The sequence below is a fragment of the Thermothielavioides terrestris genome, chromosome 3, assembly GCF_000226115.1.
Source record: "Thermothielavioides terrestris NRRL 8126 chromosome 3, complete sequence".
Taxonomy (NCBI): domain Eukaryota; kingdom Fungi; phylum Ascomycota; class Sordariomycetes; order Sordariales; family Chaetomiaceae; genus Thermothielavioides; species Thermothielavioides terrestris.
Genome location: NC_016459.1, coordinates 842,846 through 860,088, shown reverse-complemented (window position 1 = coordinate 860,088; position 17,243 = coordinate 842,846). Strand labels below are relative to the sequence as shown.

The window sequence follows — 17,243 nt, the reverse complement described above, 5'->3', positions numbered from 1 at the left end:
TTGAGACAGGTTGACAAAAGATTTTTCCCGGGCTCTTGTAGCGTTCAGTTGGTGGTCAATCTCTGGATTCGCTCTTGAATTCCTCACCTCCATTCATTGGCCGTCGTAGCAACTCTTCATTCCCCAGCAACCATTGCACGGAGCACTCGGCGTGTTTCTGATATTTGCTGTTTGCTCCCCACAGCCCCCGGGCCTCCAGCCACGAAGAGTTGCAGCGAAGCAGCCTAACCACCCAGCTGTTTGCAGGGTGTGGCCCGCGTTGTCGGGCGTCACACAATGCGTCAATGGTGTATGAGTGCAGGTAGGTTAGGCAGCAATCTGATGTCCCTGCAACGGACCAACACGCCAATCTGACGTCGAACCGTCTCTCAACTGCCCGAAACAAACATGGCTTTCGGCCCGGCGGAATGCGCCCACAACAAGGCTCTCGGTGAATTAGCTGACGCTTTTGGCTGCGCCACACCTTGACTGTTTGCTCCGGTCAAAGTCCCATTGACTGATGGCAGAGTCCTGGTGCATTTATGGTTCAAGACTCATGCGTTGAGCGACCGTCGCCCATCTTTCTCTACCCAACTCTCCATGCCACGGTCAAGCCCAAGACATTCAACTTCTGCTTCAAGCTTCGAGCCACGCATCTTCACGCCGACATCACGACAAAATGGCCGACGGCGTTCGCCCAGACAACCACGATCCTAAGCCACCAGCGGTCAGCTCATCCTCCGTTCCGGGAAGCCAGCCCGACACAAAGCCCAAGAAGAAGGGGCTCAAGTCGCTCTACCAGCGCTTTGTCGATGCCAAGACCCACCGCAATGTCCAGATTTCAGAGGAGGACCTGAAAAAGTACACCGGAATGTCCAAGGCTCAGCTGACGGATTGGGCTAAGGATCGGCCTGGTGTTGCTGGAAATCGGGCTGCCGGCGGTGTCGCGATCGGCCAGGCCAGCGGAATTGGCGGATATGAGGCTGCTCACGGCCTCGGCGGCTGGGGTCCGGATGCTGCAGGCAAGCTGAAGTTCCCTCCCAAGCCTCGCCAGGACGAGAAGAAACTGGAGGAGGAGGACAATGAGTAGAAAGCTCTTGGAGGCACGATTCTCGGCGCGCTGATGTGATCGATATTCACGGGGGTTTCGGTTCTGTCCATGTACATATGTATGTGTTCAGAGCACATGGGCATTCGTTTGATAAACACACCTACTGCTTGGGGCCGGAATCACTCTTGCAGCGCTATTTGTGTCTCCTGGGCCGTGCCTCCACTCCTGGGCTGCTATGCAAGGGTCAACACCGCACGCAATCGAACGATTGCTTTTGGGTGCTCAGATCGCGATAGCTTCAATCGCTAGCATCCGCGCAGTGGTTTACGGAATAGATAGTCCGTACACATAGTGCTCCGAAAGTGCGTAGGCGAGCCGTGGGGGCCATTTGCGGTTCTCCTCCCACACCAGAGTCTGAGGGGGCGGAAGGTGACAGAGCTACTGTATAGGATGGAGACAATGAAGCTATCACGAAGTGCCTGATACACAGAGATGGTGATCAATGATAGTGTTGTTCGTTGTATTGATCAAAGTGTATAGGAGAGGGCTACTCTGGGCATCCAGATCTGTGGCTCTGGTGGATCCTAATTACAGCAGTATAGCCTGTGGGTGCCAAGCCCCCGGTATTGAGGCCTAGGTTCTGATATACCCCCCTAGGTCGAGCTATAGCTCTGGCCTATTTACTGTATTTAGCAATCTTGATGCTATCGCTATCCTCTTAATCTTCCTAATTCAGTTGTTCTATAGTATTGAGGTCTTCCTATTGCCTAGATCCTTCTAAGTGCCTACCTATCTTAATTCTATATACTTAGGTGGTAAACCGAACCTTCTTCTCGGTTATAGCTACTAGCCTATTTGCCAATTGTTCCTTCTTATATACCTAGTTAGTATATAGTTCGATTAGGTGCTTGATATCGATTAGGTTGTATATAGCAATGAACTGCTTATAAAGCTCTAGGCTTAGCGCCTTCGTTAGGCTATCTACTAGCATTTTCTTAGAGGGCATATATTCCACTTTGATCCTGCTGTTCTACGCTTCCTAACGTAGCTAGTGGTTATAGATGTCGATATATTGCAACTTGGTCTATAGAGTGGCCACTTTGGCCGTGATTAGCCTAATCGTCTAGCGGTTATTACACTGAATAGAAAGGTAGTAGGCGTTTAGTTCGATCGATAGCTCTTTCAATAGGCGCTATAGGAATATACCTTCCTTGGCCATCTACGCTAGGGCGAGGAGTTCTACCTCTATAGTTGATATAGTAACAGTGTCTTGTTTATTAGCGTACTATACAATAACCCTACTAAATAGTATAATAGTATAACCTTGCAAGCTCTTATAGTTGAGGCTGTTATTGGTAAAGCTGGTATTGCTAGCTATAATTAGGATATCGCCATTGCCTAGTTAGAGCGCTAGGAACCTCGTCTTATAGAAGTAATATAGCACTCTGTTGGCTACCCTATAGTGTTCTAGTCTAGGATTCTGATTGAACTATATAAGCTATAACGTTGTAAAGGCGACATCTGGCTATATATTGATAGCTATATATAAGATAAAGCTAATCTTCCTTTGATATAGGCCTACTGAACTATTAGTTGTAATCTCTAAGTATAGGAGCAGTTCCTTTATATCTATAGGTGTTTTCTCTTTTTTCTAGTCTTATATAAGCTAATAGATCTTCTCGATATACACTGTTTAGCTAAGCTATACTAGACGCTTTATTCGATTGTAGTAGACCTCTATTCCAAGGAACTAGTATAGGTCATCGCTGCCTATAAGTTTGTAATAGGCCCTTAGGCCATTGATTAGTTCTTCTATACGTTTATAGTCTCTTTTACAATATATAAGGACGATGTTATCGACGTAGAAGAAGATGATAATACCTTTGTTTGTTATAATGCAAGGTTCCTAAGGTATTGCCTAGAAACCTAGGCTCTCTAGTATAGTGGTCAATGCCCTTTGTTAGAGAAGGGGCGACTATCGTAGGCTATATAGAGCCCTCTTTAGCTTTAACACTGTTTTAGGCTTATAGTAGCCCTAGGGCATTTATATAAAGATATCCTTGTTGATCTCTATATTTATAAACGTATTAACTATATTAAACTGCTTTAGTTCAAGGTTGAACTGCACTATAGTTGCAAAGACTATTCTAAACGATTGTATAGCTAGCGTTGCTATATAGTTCTCTTCCGCCAAGGTCTTCTATTATTGATCGCTATAGACAATAAGTCTCGCCTTATATTTAACAAAGTGCTTTGTTTTATTAAGCTTATAGATATATACCTATATATTGTTGAGGATCTAGTTGCCTTTAACTTGATCGTCGTAATGGCTAACCTCCTTCTAGGATTGTTTGATCTTATAGCTATATAGGTGATCGCGTTTAGCCTCTAGGAAAAGCTCTCCTAGTAGGTGGTCCTTGAGATCTATATACTATTTCGGCTCTAGTAGTAGCTATAACTAGTAGATAGTGCCTAGTTTATTTACTTGCTTTAGCTAGGCGACCTTTTTACGTATAAGCTTTCTTTCTTCTTCCTTCTGTTTAGCTAGGTAGGTTATCTTCCTAATTAGGCGCCTAGCTTCTGCCTTTAGGCCTAGAGTTCTTATATAGAAGGCCGCCTACCATAGTTTAAACTAGTGTTTAGCCTCTATTCTAGGCGCACTAGGGGCGCTCTCCCTCTATTTAAAGGAATATAGTAGTAATAATAAGCTAACGAAGGCTACTACTATAAGTATAGCCAATAGTATTGGCGGTGGTATTAGGTATAGGAACTTAGGGAAGGTTCTAAAGGTATCGCCCTTAACTACAATAGTATCTAGGGCTTCCTTAGTAGTAGTGATCACCTTTGCTTATTCGGTCTCTAATAGCGTGCCTATCGTTATAGCAGGCTCCTCTTCTTCTTCTTCTTCTACTGTAGGCAATAGTTTGTTGTTACCCTTATAATTAGTATTATCTATATACCTAGCTTGAAGCCAGTGCTTTAGCTCTTTAAGGTCCACTTGGGCAAGGCTCTAAGCAATTTCGTGCTAGTTGCTAGAGAACACTTGCCTCTTGTCAAAGATAATATCGTAGGTACGAACCATCTAGTTGGTAGATAGGTTCTAGATACGATAGATGTTCAAGGAGTTGTATCCAATAAGATACCCGATCTATACTCTTAGTCGAAGGCGCTCTAGACGCTTCTACTTCTTCTTTGTAATATCTATTATTGTAAACGCCTTGCAACTATAGGCCTTTAGGTGACCTTAGTACAGCTTATACTCTGATATATTGAGGCCGTCTCTAGTAGCTAAGAAGCTATAAAAACGCTCTAGTAGTGTTCTCTATTCAGTAGTCAACCAAGGTGTTCTATTATATAGATACATTGCTACTCTAGTGATCTCTAGCTATAGTTGCTATAGTAACCCTACGCCGTTGGCTATTGCTCTAGCCTTCTCCTTGATTATACCCCCTAAGCACTTAGCGCTACTATTCTAAGTAGAGGTGTTAGGCGTAAAGGGCTCTATCTTAATACCTTGCTTGTATACCTAGTTGGTGATAATGCTTACCTAGATGAACTTGTTGTTATACTCTAGAACCTTGATCTATAGTTTATACTACGTTCTAAGGAACTATACAAGGTATTTGATAGCTACTAAGATACTAGCCGCCTTATAGTTATATAGGTAGTAATCCTATACAAGGTCTAAGTAACGGTCTATCGCTAGGAGCAGGTATTTAAAGTGCTATCGGCCTTCCTTGTAAGGGTATAGATCTAAAGCGATCCTGTTGCCTAGGCCAAAGTCGAATAGCCTTAGTATTTGGCTAAGGCAGCGTTTTGCCTTGCTAAGGCTATAACTGTTATACTTAATAGTTGGGATGCCTTTGATTTAGCCTCCTCTCGAGTAGTTGACAAAGTGTTCTAGCGCTCTAAGGCCTATATAGCCAAGGCGTAGGTGCCACGTTATAGCATCTGCTATACTCTCTATATACCTTATAAGGCGCTTAAGCTTCTATATTCTAATTGTAAAGGCTATAGGCGTATAGTCCTCTAGTATATACTTAAGGATATATTGTTAGTAAAGCTTAGTGGTATATCTAAGGAGAGAGTGATTATATTGCCTAAGAGGGTAGTTCGGAGCACTCTATAGGCTATTGTCCTACTAGATCCCTCGCTAATTAAGTTTTTCTAGCGATATAATGTTATAGACGAACGTTAGGCAGTATACAACGTTGTATAATGTAATGATCGTAATACCCTTGTCGTTCTATAGTTTAATATCTATCTTGTTGTAACCCTCGATCTAAATAGGGTACTTGCCTACCTAGATATACTTATTAGGCGCTACTAGCCTTAGAGGGCGTTTAAACCTACTAAGATAGTTAACGATATAAATAGTTGACCCTGAATCTAGGATCACTAAGTTGATTAGGAAATATAATTCTCCTACTTAATATATTGCTTAGATTACAGTGAAGCTCGCTAAGCATTTGCCTATAGCTTACTATATATACCTATAAGCTATTCGATAGCTAAATAGGGCAATGTTGCTTAGTCTACTTAGAGGTATAGTATTGTTGTTCAATCTGTTTAGAGCTACACTTAGCTCCTAGGTAGCCTCGATGGTATTACGCCCTACGCTCTAGTATTTAAGAGCAACGTTTAGCTCCTAAGTAGCCTAATTAGCATTGTACCTATTGGTATAGTATTTAGTGCCTTAGCTAGTATTATACTTATTAGTATAATCTTAATCCTAGTGTTCAGTGCCTATATTTTATACCTATTGGTATAATGCCGCCTAGTTCGATAGCTATAGTGCCTTCGAAGGTAGTATAGCCCAAATTATAGCTAGTCAATATGATTTATTGCCTCTATCGCTCTTAGAGTCGTAGTTGATCGTAGTTCTAGACCTCTTTATATAGAGCTTGTTCGCTTTAGCTCGTAGAGAGAAATCGTTCCTTAGATTCGTTTCTATATATACCTTGACGTAAGGTCTACCTTCCTAGCTATCTAGTACGTTCTTTGGATACAAATAGTAATATAGCTTGGTAATATAGAAGTGGTTATAAGCGTAGTACCTAGGCATATCTAAGGACTATACTATAGGAATAGTAGGTATAAGAGCTATACTAAGCTTTCACTTAGCCTATAATCTTCCGCCTTTAGCTCCCTCCTTATAGGAGCCCTAATAGGCATAGTCACCCTATTCTTCTTAGTAGTCAATAGTATTATTCTCTTTCTTATAGGCTTTATATATTATAAAGGAGCCTTTGCTAACATAGCTAGGAGCCTTCTTAAAGAACAGTTTAACGCCTTTACAAACCGCTATAACGACATCTTTGAACCTAAGCCTCTTGATCTAATTCATCTAGTTTATCTAGTAGTATAAGATGAACATTAGGATAGGGTTTATAAGGGCCTATATTAGTTCAGTGAACTAGATGCCTAGATCCTTGGCTTCAGTAAGCCCTTGGGAAGTCGATTCATCTATCAGGTTTTCTTACTTGACGATCTACCTCTCGAACTTGGTAGCTCTTATATAGGTGTTCCTAGGGTGCTTAAGCGTATTAAGGTAGGTTCGAAGGCGCTCTTAGAGCTCGAGTTTAGTCTCTATAGTAGGTTTTACAATCTTCTTAAGGTTGTAGTACTATATTCAAAGGGAGCAGCCCTTTAAGAAGTATATAGTACAGTAGTTCGCCAATATAGTAGTGGTTATAAAGTGCTCTATCTGATTGAGCCGATAGTACTAGAGCTTATACTTCTAGTTATAATTGTTACGCTCCTTATAAATTATTACGATAAACGTAGTAATATTGCTCTTAAGTTCCTTCTCGAGGGCCTTATATATCTCATAGTTAGCTACGTTAAACGACTCTAGTATAGGCAGAGGTCTATAGCTATAGTGCTATTTGTCGACTAAGTAATCGTCGTTATTGTAAGTATAGTAGCTAGGCGTAGTGACCAATCGACGGTCTTAGTGGTCTTCGTCATAAGGCGGTTGATCACCCTGATTACTAGCTTCTACGCTAGGAGTACGATCGTAGGCTTCATTGCAAGGTTCATAGCAAGGTATATTGTATACCTCTTAGGCTATATTATAAGCTTTGGCCTCCTCAAGGTCCTTTAGTTCAATGAGGTAGGCTTAGAGCTTCTAATTAATATACTCCTAGGCTATATTATAGGCGTCAACACTCTCTAGAACAAGGTAGAGGCGCTTCTTCTTATCCTCGAAGTAGTCTATAAGTTTATAGTATATAGCTTTATTAATAAACTAGCGATACTAAGGCACCTAGTTATTAGGGCTCACTAGGATAATGTCAACCTTCGTATTAGCCTTCGAAGATATAGTAGCTATTCTAGTAGTCGTTTTTAGGGGTATTGCTAAAGGATTTTGTTGATCATTGTATATAGAGCTATATAGTGTTATTTAACAGGTTCTCGAGGCAAATGAGACTCTTAATTGACAGAGCTACTACGTAGGATAGAGACAATGAAGCTATTACGAAGTGCCTGATATACAGAGATGGTGATCAATGATAGTGTTGTTCGTTGTATTGATCAAAGTGTGTGGGAGAGGGCTACTCTGGGTATCTAGATCTGTGGCTCTGGTAGATCCTAATTATGGCAGTATGGCCCGTGGGTGCCGAGCCCCCGGTATTGAGGCCCAGGTTCTGACAGAAGGCAGTCCGGCCAACCAATGATTTAACTTTGCTAATGCCCAGTGCTGCATCCGCTGCCTGCAGGAGCTTGCAGCTTGCACTCTCATCCCTCCCTGGTAGGTGTACTGAAAACCCCCGCGTGGCAGTCAGATGATGGGTTCCCGGTCGGCCGATCGCCACCCTCAACATGGCCTTCTTGATGTTTGGCGGCGCAACCCTCTCCGTTGGCGCGGCGGCGCTGGTCGTCTACCTCGCTGCTATAGCTGTCTATCGCCTCTACTTGAGCCCCATCGCAAAGTTTCCCGGCCCCAAGCTCGCCGCCCTGAGCAACTGGTACGAGTTCTACTACGACGTGGTTCGCCAGGGCGAGTTCACTTGGCAGATCCAGAAGCTGCACAAGCGGTACGGCCCCATCCTCCGCATCACGCCAACCGAGCTCCACATCGACGATCCCGATTACTACGATGTGCTCTACACGCGCGGCTCGGGCCGCCGCAACAAATACGCTTACTTCTCGGGCCGCTTCGGGTACGCGAGTGACACCTTCTCCACCGTCGACCACGACCTCCACCGGCTGCGGCGCAAGGCCATCAGCCCCTTCTTCTCGGTCGCCAAGATCGCCGACTTCCAGCCCGTGATCCGCGCCAAGGTCGACAAGCTGTGCAAGAAGCTGGACGGCTATGCCGCCGCGAAGGGCAGCGTCGTACGCCTCAGCAGAGCTTGGATGGCGCTGACGACCGACATCATCACCGAGTACGCGTTCGCCAAGTCGTACGACCAACTCGACAGCCCCGACTTCGCCGACACGCTGCACGAGGCTCTCGTTGCGATCTACGTCACGGGCCACTTCGCCCTGCACTTCCCCATCGTGTTCCCCATTCTCGACCTGCTGCCCGAATGGTTGGTGAAGTGGGCACAGCCCGATATCATTCCCGTTGTTGGACTGCGAAAGACAAGATCCGCCCCTCGCTCCACGTCGACATGCGTAGCAACTAGCAAGGAGAAAGGCTCACTCGCCTAACCCTGCGCCAGGACCTCGCCGAGCGAGTCCGCCAGATCCGCGACGGCATCAACAAAGGCCACGAAGCCGCCGCGCACCCGACCATCTTCCACGAGGTACTCAACAACGACGAGCTGCCCCCGGACGAGAAGTCCAACGCTCGGCTCGGCGACGAGGCGCAGCTGATCGTCGCCGCCGGCCTGATCACCACCTCGCGCGTGCTCAGCGTGGCGAGCTACTACCTGTCGACCCAGCCGGCGCTCGCCGCGAGCCTGCGCGCCGAGCTCGCGGCTGCCGCTGCCAACAGCACCACTACCACCACCACCACGCAGCAGCTACAGCAGCAGCAGCAACAGCAGCCGTACGACGACTGGCGCCAGCTCGAGAAGCTGCCGCTGCTGCGCGGCGTGGTGCACGAGGCGGTGCGGCTGGCCCACGGCATCGTCACACGCGACCCGCGCCGCGCGCCCGACGCCGAGCTGCGCTACGGCGACTGGGTCATTCCGCGCAACACGCCCGTCAGCATGACCACGTACGACATCCTCATGAACGAGCGCATCTTCCCGGAGCCGGAGGCGTTCCGGCCGCAGCGGTGGATCGGGCGGCCCGAGCTGGAGCGCTATTTCGTGCCCTTTGGCAAGGGGTCGCGGCAGTGCTTGGGGATCAAGTATGTTTGTTTTTGCTCCTTTCTCCCCTATCCAATACATCCATCCCATCCATCCATCGGCGGACCCGTCGTGATTGATGTGATGTGATGCATCGCGAGCTCGTGACAGCTAAAGCTAAATCGAGGGTGGTTGCAGCCTGGCCTTCGCCGAGCTCTACATCACCATCGCGACCGTCTTCAGCCGCTACGAGTTCGACATGTTCGAGAGGGACGAGACAGACGTCCGGATGGCGCACGCCTATCTCGTGCCGTATGCCAAGTGGGAGTCGAAGGGCATCCGGGCGACCGTGCGGAAGGTGCAGGTTTGCACGGGTCAAGATCGCACTTCGTATATATGCGCCGTTGTTTTTCGCTTTGTTTTATGTGGGGAGCATTGAGGTCTCGACGAGGCAGGAGGATCGCTGTCGTTGATAAGTAGCTGAGGGGAATGAACGAGATGAACTCACTCCTTGTTTGGGCTTGGCGTGGCCGACGACCGACTCATGCCAATAAGGTATTGGGGAGGGTTTTTTTTTTTTTTTTTTTTTTTTTTTTTTTTTTTTTTTTTTTTTTTTTTTTTTTACTCCGTAGTTAGCAACCCAATTCATGGGGTTCGCTGGCTGACGACGAAGCGTTCGGTGGATCGACATAGAGGCTGAGCAGGGGCATCGAGGTCTAGTATGGACCGGAGGACAACAAGACCATCCAGCAAAGCGGGTGATGCCTCCTGGATACTCCTTCCAGTGTCATCCGCCAAAGCGAAGTTCCTCCGTTGCTCCTTCCCGAACGGGAATCAAGTGGCGATGAGAAGACCCGCTTTTTCACGTAGCGCCCTTATAGCTCAGTGGTAGAGCGCATCACTCGTATGCATCAAGCGGTATGATGAGGTCGGCGGTTCAATCCCGCCTGGGGGCAGCTTTTTGCCTTGCTTGTGCAATTGACCCTACTTGCCTTGCTGTGAGCCAAACAAAGTAAAGAAGATGTAGTTAACTAAAACTCATTCCTCGTGGATGATGCATTTCAACCAGGCGCGGTCTGCCGGTCGAGTTTGACCCCTCATGCTCCTGCAGAAGAAGGCGAGCCAATAGCGGTTTCATCAATGGATGCGTTCCTCCTGTCTGAGGAGGCGCAGTCTCCCCCCCCCCCCCCCCCCCTTCTCCCCCCTTCTCACGCGCTGGAATGTTTTCGGGCTGCAAATTATCTGGGCTGACGACCCAACGTAACAGCGCTTCCCTGCGTGACCGGGTGATTTGAGAACAGCTCCCTGCCGTCGCCACAATGCCGTGCTCAATCTGTGAGAAACTTGGGTTGAGCCAACACGGCGACAGCGACGGTGATCTCTCGCGCCCCCCCGGGGACGTCGGGATTCAATCCGTCCGTGTCGCTGCGGCCGGTGGTTGCCGCGGCTGTGTCCTGATTATGGACATCATCCGCGTCGGTGTCCCTCGTGATGGACCCTGGCGCGCCATCATGATCCGGCAGTTGAAATCTGTGCCCTTTCCCTTTATCGGCTGCAGTGTTCTCTGTAAACCTTCTAGGGGAGTCATTGCTACCGCGTACCCTCGGGTTGTGGAGAACCTCCTCCCATATTCCACTACAAGTAGGCCATACCGTCGAACCCATGCAGGGAGGGGCGTGTCGTAAAAAATGGGCTGGGTCAGCCTGTTAGTGCCCCAACAGTGTGTTGGAAAATACATCGGTAATTGAGCACTTATTTAGCGAATGCATGTAGCATAGAACAGTATTGTAGGGCACTTTTAGACTGTCCCTATCTCAATAATGTTCCTTGTTTTCATTATGTTCTAGAGAATATACTGTTGGAATCTTTGTAAAATACTGAAAAGTAAAAAAAAAAAACAAGATTACCGAACCTTGTTCGGTACGTTCGAAGGTTACAAGGTACGATCTAAGGTTACAAGGTACGATCCAAGGTTACGATCTAAGGTTACAAGGTACGATCCAAGGTTACGATGAGTTTTTTTGCTACTGCCTACAATTGGGATTGAACTGGGGACCTCGCAAAATGGTATCTACAATTTTACAAAGAGGCAGTCACGGTCAATTGAACTACGAAGCAGGAACTCTACAAGCGCGCGGGAAGCGGAAGGAACTTCGGAGTCTATAGAGCTGCAGTACGGTCAGGGCATCTTTGATGGATCCGCTCTATTTTTCTGTAAACAGCCTGAAACTGGAACAACAGAGTATTGGCCTGGACAAGACTTTCCTTACCATTTCAGAGCTCCAAATGTATTGACATTCTGTTGGATGAACACTCTGTTGAGGTAGTTTCAGTCTGTTGGGTTCAGTAGCCTTGTTCCGACCTGTTCTAGCGTTCAACATCCTGTTGTAGGAACTTACAGTATGTTTGAAGGCTAACAGGCTTATATGCACATGTTGTACGACACCCCCCTCCCTGCATGGACTTTCCCGCCGTCATGACAGCTGTCTGACTGTTGTCTGGACGTATGTTCTGAATAGGAGAACTAACATCTCTTACAAGAGAGTTCGTGGCCCAGAATACCCCTTGACCGTCTTACCTATCCGGAGCCTTTGAATCTTCAGATAGCCATCCCCCGCATCAGATCATGGTTATCCCGCTGCGAGCGCGAACACGCTTGCGCCGATCCGCAGACCAGGAACCGGCTGCCGACTTGTGTGATCCACGTCTGGGACGCAACAAGCCACCCCCGGCTCCGCATAACCAAAGGTTGTCCTGGGAAGTATTTGGCTCTCAGCCACCGCTGGGGGCCCCGGGGGCAACCCCGCCTCATCACCACGCTCGAAAACATGCGATCACATCGTAAAGGTATCCCGCTGCAAGCTTTCCCTCCTACCTTTCGAGACGCCATAGCAGTCACCCGGGAACTGGGCTTCCGCTACATCTGGATCGACTCTTCTGTCTGGGCTGGCGGTCATGGATCCGCGTCGCTAGCACTCTCCTCGTCTTCCTCCATCGAAGACAGCCCGAGCGGGCCATCCCAGTCGTAGTCCTCCCCGATCTCTGCTTCCGTCCGCACAGGGTGGTCGTCGATCGCGGCCGTGTTGATGACCGCCATTTCCTGACTGATAGAGACTGCGTCCCTCCGCCGCCAGCGCACTGTCTTCCCCTGCGCATCGTACCAGACCACGAGCAGTTCCCTCTGGCTATAGGACCCCGCCGATCCATCCTTCTCATCATCATCATCCTCCCTGTCATCCCCAAGGGTCTCCTCGTCCAGGATGTAGATGACACCCACCTTGGACGCCAGATGGTAGTGGTTGAACAGCTCTGCCAGGGTGAAATCGTCCCGTGACCACCCGCCGAGCTCCTCATCCTCCTCGTCCGACTCCTGGGCGCGGGCGAACTCGGCCGCGCACTCGGCCTCATAGTCGTCGTGGCACTCGAGCAGCTGCGGCATAAGGCCAAAGACACGCCGCCAGTCCTCGCCGTAGTTGTACCGCGCGGCATCGGAGAAGACGCATTCAGGGCCGACCCCTCCGAAGGCGCGGCAGGTCTGCACAACAGCGTCGAACACCGCGTCGCTCCCGGCGCCGTAGTAGGTCCGCAGCAGGCAGACCTCGCCCCGGTTGCGCTCGTTGTACGGCCGCGCGAGGGCGAGGATGTCTTGCTCGGCCGGCGACAGGCTCCCCGCCGAGAAGACACCGCGGGCTGCCACTCGCTGGGTATAGACCTGCCCGGCGCCTTGGTTAGCATTTTGGCCCAACTGAAGAATCCACATGAGATGATGAGAGACCACCATCTCCGAGGAGATATACCGCGCATGCCATATATAGAAGAAGGAGGAACGTACCTGTCGCTCAGGCAAGGGCAGCTCGAGAAAGCGCGCGAAAATCTGCCTCATCTGCTCGTCCGGAGATAGCGCCGAGTCTGCGTCCCATTTTTCCTTTGAGCGCCCCCGGTGGTCAGCTCGGTAATGAAAGGCGCCCTCTACATGCCGGTCCGCCGACCAAGAGCAGATCTTTTGCCAGCAGCACTTACCAATAAGAAGAGGTCGCAACCGTTTACAGGTAGGCGGGAGAGATCTTGTGCGGACTGGGCCATAATCCTTCAGGCTCTTCTGCCTCGGTCTCTCCGAATTGTGACAAAACTGGCGGGTGTAGCAGTAGTATGGTCCGGCTAGGATAGGATGGGGTAGGATTGGGATCATGGGAGAGGGCTCATCTAGGCATGGATCGAAGGGAACTTCTGCTCTTGAATCCCGCCCAGCGCAGGGCCGCTCGCTTGCTGCGCCGTGAGGCAGAGAGGGTGGTGGCACTAGTGGGCCGCCCAGGAATCTAAGCTTGCCTCCGAACCCGCTCAGCCGGGCCAGCCCCTGTCAAGGGCAAAGTGGGGAATTACCGGAAGAGTCGGGATCCAGCGAAGCTATACTAACACGGATACTTGCAGCCATGATGATCGACCTCATCACCAACATGCTCGAGAAGATCGAGTCGCTGCTGGGGCTGCCGCGCGAGTTCCGCATTGGCGAGCGCGAGGGCAGGCAGCACGGTCTGTTCCGGCGGAGCGAGGGCTTTCTGGAGATAGCCCCCGCTGTTATCCGGCGAGAGGACGCGCAGGGGCTGCCGGAGGACGGCAAGAGGAGGGGGGGGGGGGGGTGCGCGTGGCGGATTTGTTCTCTTGCTGCAGATTCAGCCAGGCGGGCATGTGAGCTGCTGCCGTGCAACCGCCAACAGTAGGGGCCAAGTGTTCCCAGCCACCGGATATGAAGAGCTCTTCGGGAGGTTCGTGGCGAGAATACCGAGCGAGCGGCTACAGGACCGAGTCAGTCTGCTTCTTCAGACAACCCGTGGCCAGGCCCTCTGTCTGTCTGGGATGGGCGCTCGATTTCAGAAAGCAGCTCGAGACTCATGTCGTGGCTTTGACAGCCCCTTTCCAGATCTTTGGTTTTGAGTGAGAACAAACAAGACAGTGACGATGAAGAAGCAGCTACCCATACCAACAGTTCTAAGCGTCCCCAAAATCCCCTCGTTACCGCGCTGCTCCAGGGAGCTCCGCACAAAAGTCCCGCTGATAGGGCAACTCCGAAACACCTTGACCATGCAGTTCACTAGGATACACGTGCACCGGCGGGTGTTTGTCCTCCGGCACCATCAGACCAGAAACCGGCTGCGGCGGCCGTGACTTGCGGACCAGCAAGAAGACCAACGTCGCAATCACGAGGAGCGCCACTGCGCCCCCAACAGCGATCCCCGCCACGGCGCCCTTGGACAGACCCGAGCCGGACGACGGCGCCGCCGTCTCGATGGGGATCTGCATTGCGAGCACGACGCCGACCGTGACGCTGGCGTCTTGTGCAGTCGTGGGGAGCGGCGGCTGGCTGAGCGGAGAGGAGAGCCGGCTCACGCAGGCTGATTGGGACACAAATGCTGTTGACAGGGGCTGGAAGCCGCTATAGGGTGGTCAAGTCAGACATAACGGGGATACTAATAGGGAGTTGAAATGCTCACGATAGGCAGCAGGCGGACGAGGTGACGGTGACGTAGCCATCTGGACACCGGGCGACGCTGGCTGCTGGGAAGGGCCCCGGGGCGCCGGTCCTTGGAGCTGCATCGACTTGGAACGGGCAACAATTCAGGTTGTCGTAGGCGCAACCGAGGACGGGAGCGTAGAGGTACGCCGTCGACATATCCAACAGCGTCCATGAAGGACTCGCGCAGTTACCCGTCAACAGTGGCTCCGACGTTATTGCGGCGGTGGTGGGGGTCGGTCCCGTCGTCGACGAAGGTGTTGTCTGACTGTCGCTCGTGCTCGTCGACGGGGACACTAGGAGCGAAGAACCGCCCGTGTCGGTTGCCGTCGCCGTCGCCGTCCCCGATGTCTTCGGCGCTACCTCGCTGCTCGTCCGTCCGATCGAACTGGATGATTCCTCTGAAAGGGACGTACCGGATGTGGACGAAGTTGTCGTCAGCTGCCCCAGGAGCTTGAGGATCGCCGTGTCGGTGGTTTCCCATGCCACGGGGACACCGTCGGCCCAGATGAAGCTGTCCGGCTCTAGGGTTGCGGTGGTCAGGGCAGCGGTGCTCGCGAGCGTCTGGCTATTGCGGCTAATCACGAAGACATGCTCCAACCCGTCGAAGGAACCGCCCCTGGCGCATACGCTGCCGCGTCTGTAAGCCCCATTGTGGCTCGCTGGCTAGACAGTGGCGATACTCACTGAGACCAGCCATCCACGCACTCAAAATCCCTTTGACATTATGTCAGCCACTCAAATACGCAATAGCCCCTTTGGCGGAGGACTTACGAGGGACAGCACAGCGACGCAGTGACGCTTGCCGGGAAGCTGGTTCCCGTCCACGGGCAGGCGAACCAGTACCCGCTCGGGCAGATGCCTGGTGAGTAGTAATACTCTTGAACGAAGAGGAACAACTTGGTGGATGTTGGGTAACAGCTGGTGGCTGGGTCGTAGGCTCCCCAGTGGCCGATGAACATGGACTAGTTCTGCGTCGAGATGGGTCCTGCCGCAGATGTCACGGTGCTCAGACATGACGCCGGGGGTGTGAAGATGGTGGTGATCGGGCCAGCGTTGGTGGCCGACATCGCGGCCGAGCTTTTGTCGTCTTTCCCGAGAGATAAGAAGTCCACGATCGCGCTGCGACCCGGTTTCTGGTGGAGTTGAAAGGAACCAACCAGGCTGATGCGATGGCACGCAATAGTAGTATGCAGATACAATGGTGGAATGAGTGATGATCCATTCGATGTGGGGAGGCTCCCTCCACTGCTAAGATATCTTGGCAGTGTATAGGGCGTATGGGCTATATAGGGCTAACCCTATATAGAGCAACCCTAACCTAGAGCCTGACCTAGATGGGGTTATCATCTATTTATATATATAGGAGTATCCGGTATTAAGTGCCAGGCTATAAGAAAAAGTATAGCAGTGCCCTTACTACGTTGATCCTTATATTGATCCTCCTTCCTAATTTGGTAATTTAATCCTTTTGAACATCCTCCTTACTAATGTATATACTACGCTATATATTCGAGGCCGAACTGGCTACTACAATGGTCGAATGTATTAGCGAAGGCGGTTCTGGGATATACTTAACTAGTATAGGTGTCTTTTCGGGCGCTACTAGCTGTAGCGTCGTAGGCTACGGCGTTGTAGGCTACAGCGCTATAGGCTATAGCGTCGTTGTATGCTTAATCAGGGCTACTGGCGCAAGCACCTCCTATAAAGAGTTCCTTGTCGATGGACTTGCCGTAGGTGCTTCTGGCTACGGAGCCTTACCCATAGTTGCTAGAAGCTACGGTGTAGCTAGCGCTATATCTTGGGGGCAGCTATATAGGCGCTTAGCGAGTACTATGGCGCCTACGGCCTTTTCTATAGCCTTGCCTGCGGCCTTGCCTATAGCCGTTTTTATAGCTTCAACTATAGCCTCTACGTTCTTCTAGGGCCGACTATATAGGCGTTTAGCTAGGGCCTTAGCTTCCTCCTTTTTCTATACTACGCCTATAGGCGGATCGATACCTAAGCGCCTCTAGTATTCTTCTACTACCTTAGGAGTATACTATATATTATATAGCGATTTTTAAACGTTGTAGTAGATGCTAAGGTTCTTCTACTAGATTAAGTACTTAATCTATATACCTATTATAGAGTATTTAAGAATATACTCTACTTTATAGTTATTGCTAAACTTATAATCTTCCGACTAATTGGAGGCTTATAAATCTTCTATTAGGCCTACCTCTAGTTTAGTATAGCTATAAAGATCCTCTCTTAGTATTATAGGCGAGAGGTATTTTATAGAAATGACTAAGTAAATGCCTATATAGCTTGGAAGGTCGAGTTTATAAGCTAGGTGGCCGATATAACGTTTAATAAGGAACAGTCTAGCACATTATTGCGATAACTTCCAAGGCGGGTTACTAGGTAGGTAATAGCTGTGGTAGAGCTAGAGATAAACCTTGTTATCAACCTTGAATTC

General features: G+C 49.8%; 4 protein-coding genes and 1 non-coding gene across 5 annotated transcripts; 3 read left to right on the top strand and 2 right to left on the bottom strand.

The window, feature by feature from the left end:
• Positions 1-766: 766 nt before the first annotated feature.
• THITE_2033989 (uncharacterized protein) lies at positions 767-1,033 on the top strand (the record flags this gene model as incomplete). The annotated part of the gene is made up of 1 exon (XM_003653914.1): positions 767-1,033. A coding segment is annotated over one exon (267 nt), but the record flags the coding sequence as incomplete, so codon positions are not given.
• Positions 1,034-7,855: 6,822 nt separating this feature from the next.
• On the top strand, positions 7,856-9,966 carry THITE_2144934 (uncharacterized protein; the record flags this gene model as incomplete). The annotated part of the gene is made up of 5 exons (XM_003653913.1): positions 7,856-8,653; positions 8,701-8,964; positions 9,004-9,335; positions 9,472-9,637; positions 9,910-9,966. 5 exons carry the CDS (start codon positions 7,856-7,858, stop codon positions 9,964-9,966), a joined length of 1,617 nt encoding a protein of 538 aa, XP_003653961.1.
• Positions 9,967-10,144: 178 nt separating this feature from the next.
• THITE_t105 lies at positions 10,145-10,229 on the top strand. The gene has a single exon. It is a non-coding gene; the product is annotated as a tRNA-Thr (tRNA).
• A 1,887-nt stretch (positions 10,230-12,116) lies between these two features.
• Positions 12,117-13,356, bottom strand: THITE_2095935 (uncharacterized protein; the record flags this gene model as incomplete). The annotated part of the gene is made up of 3 exons (XM_003653912.1): positions 12,117-12,985; positions 13,106-13,198; positions 13,294-13,356. The coding sequence occupies 3 exons, from the start codon at positions 13,354-13,356 to the stop codon at positions 12,227-12,229; spliced, it is 915 nt and encodes a 304-aa protein (XP_003653960.1). The 3' UTR covers positions 12,117-12,226.
• Positions 13,357-14,283: 927 nt separating this feature from the next.
• On the bottom strand, positions 14,284-15,852 carry THITE_160737 (uncharacterized protein; the record flags this gene model as incomplete). The annotated part of the gene is made up of 5 exons (XM_003653911.1): positions 14,284-14,704; positions 14,763-15,413; positions 15,470-15,499; positions 15,557-15,747; positions 15,787-15,852. The coding sequence occupies 5 exons, from the start codon at positions 15,850-15,852 to the stop codon at positions 14,284-14,286; spliced, it is 1,359 nt and encodes a 452-aa protein (XP_003653959.1).
• Between the last annotated feature and the right edge of the window lie 1,391 nt (positions 15,853-17,243).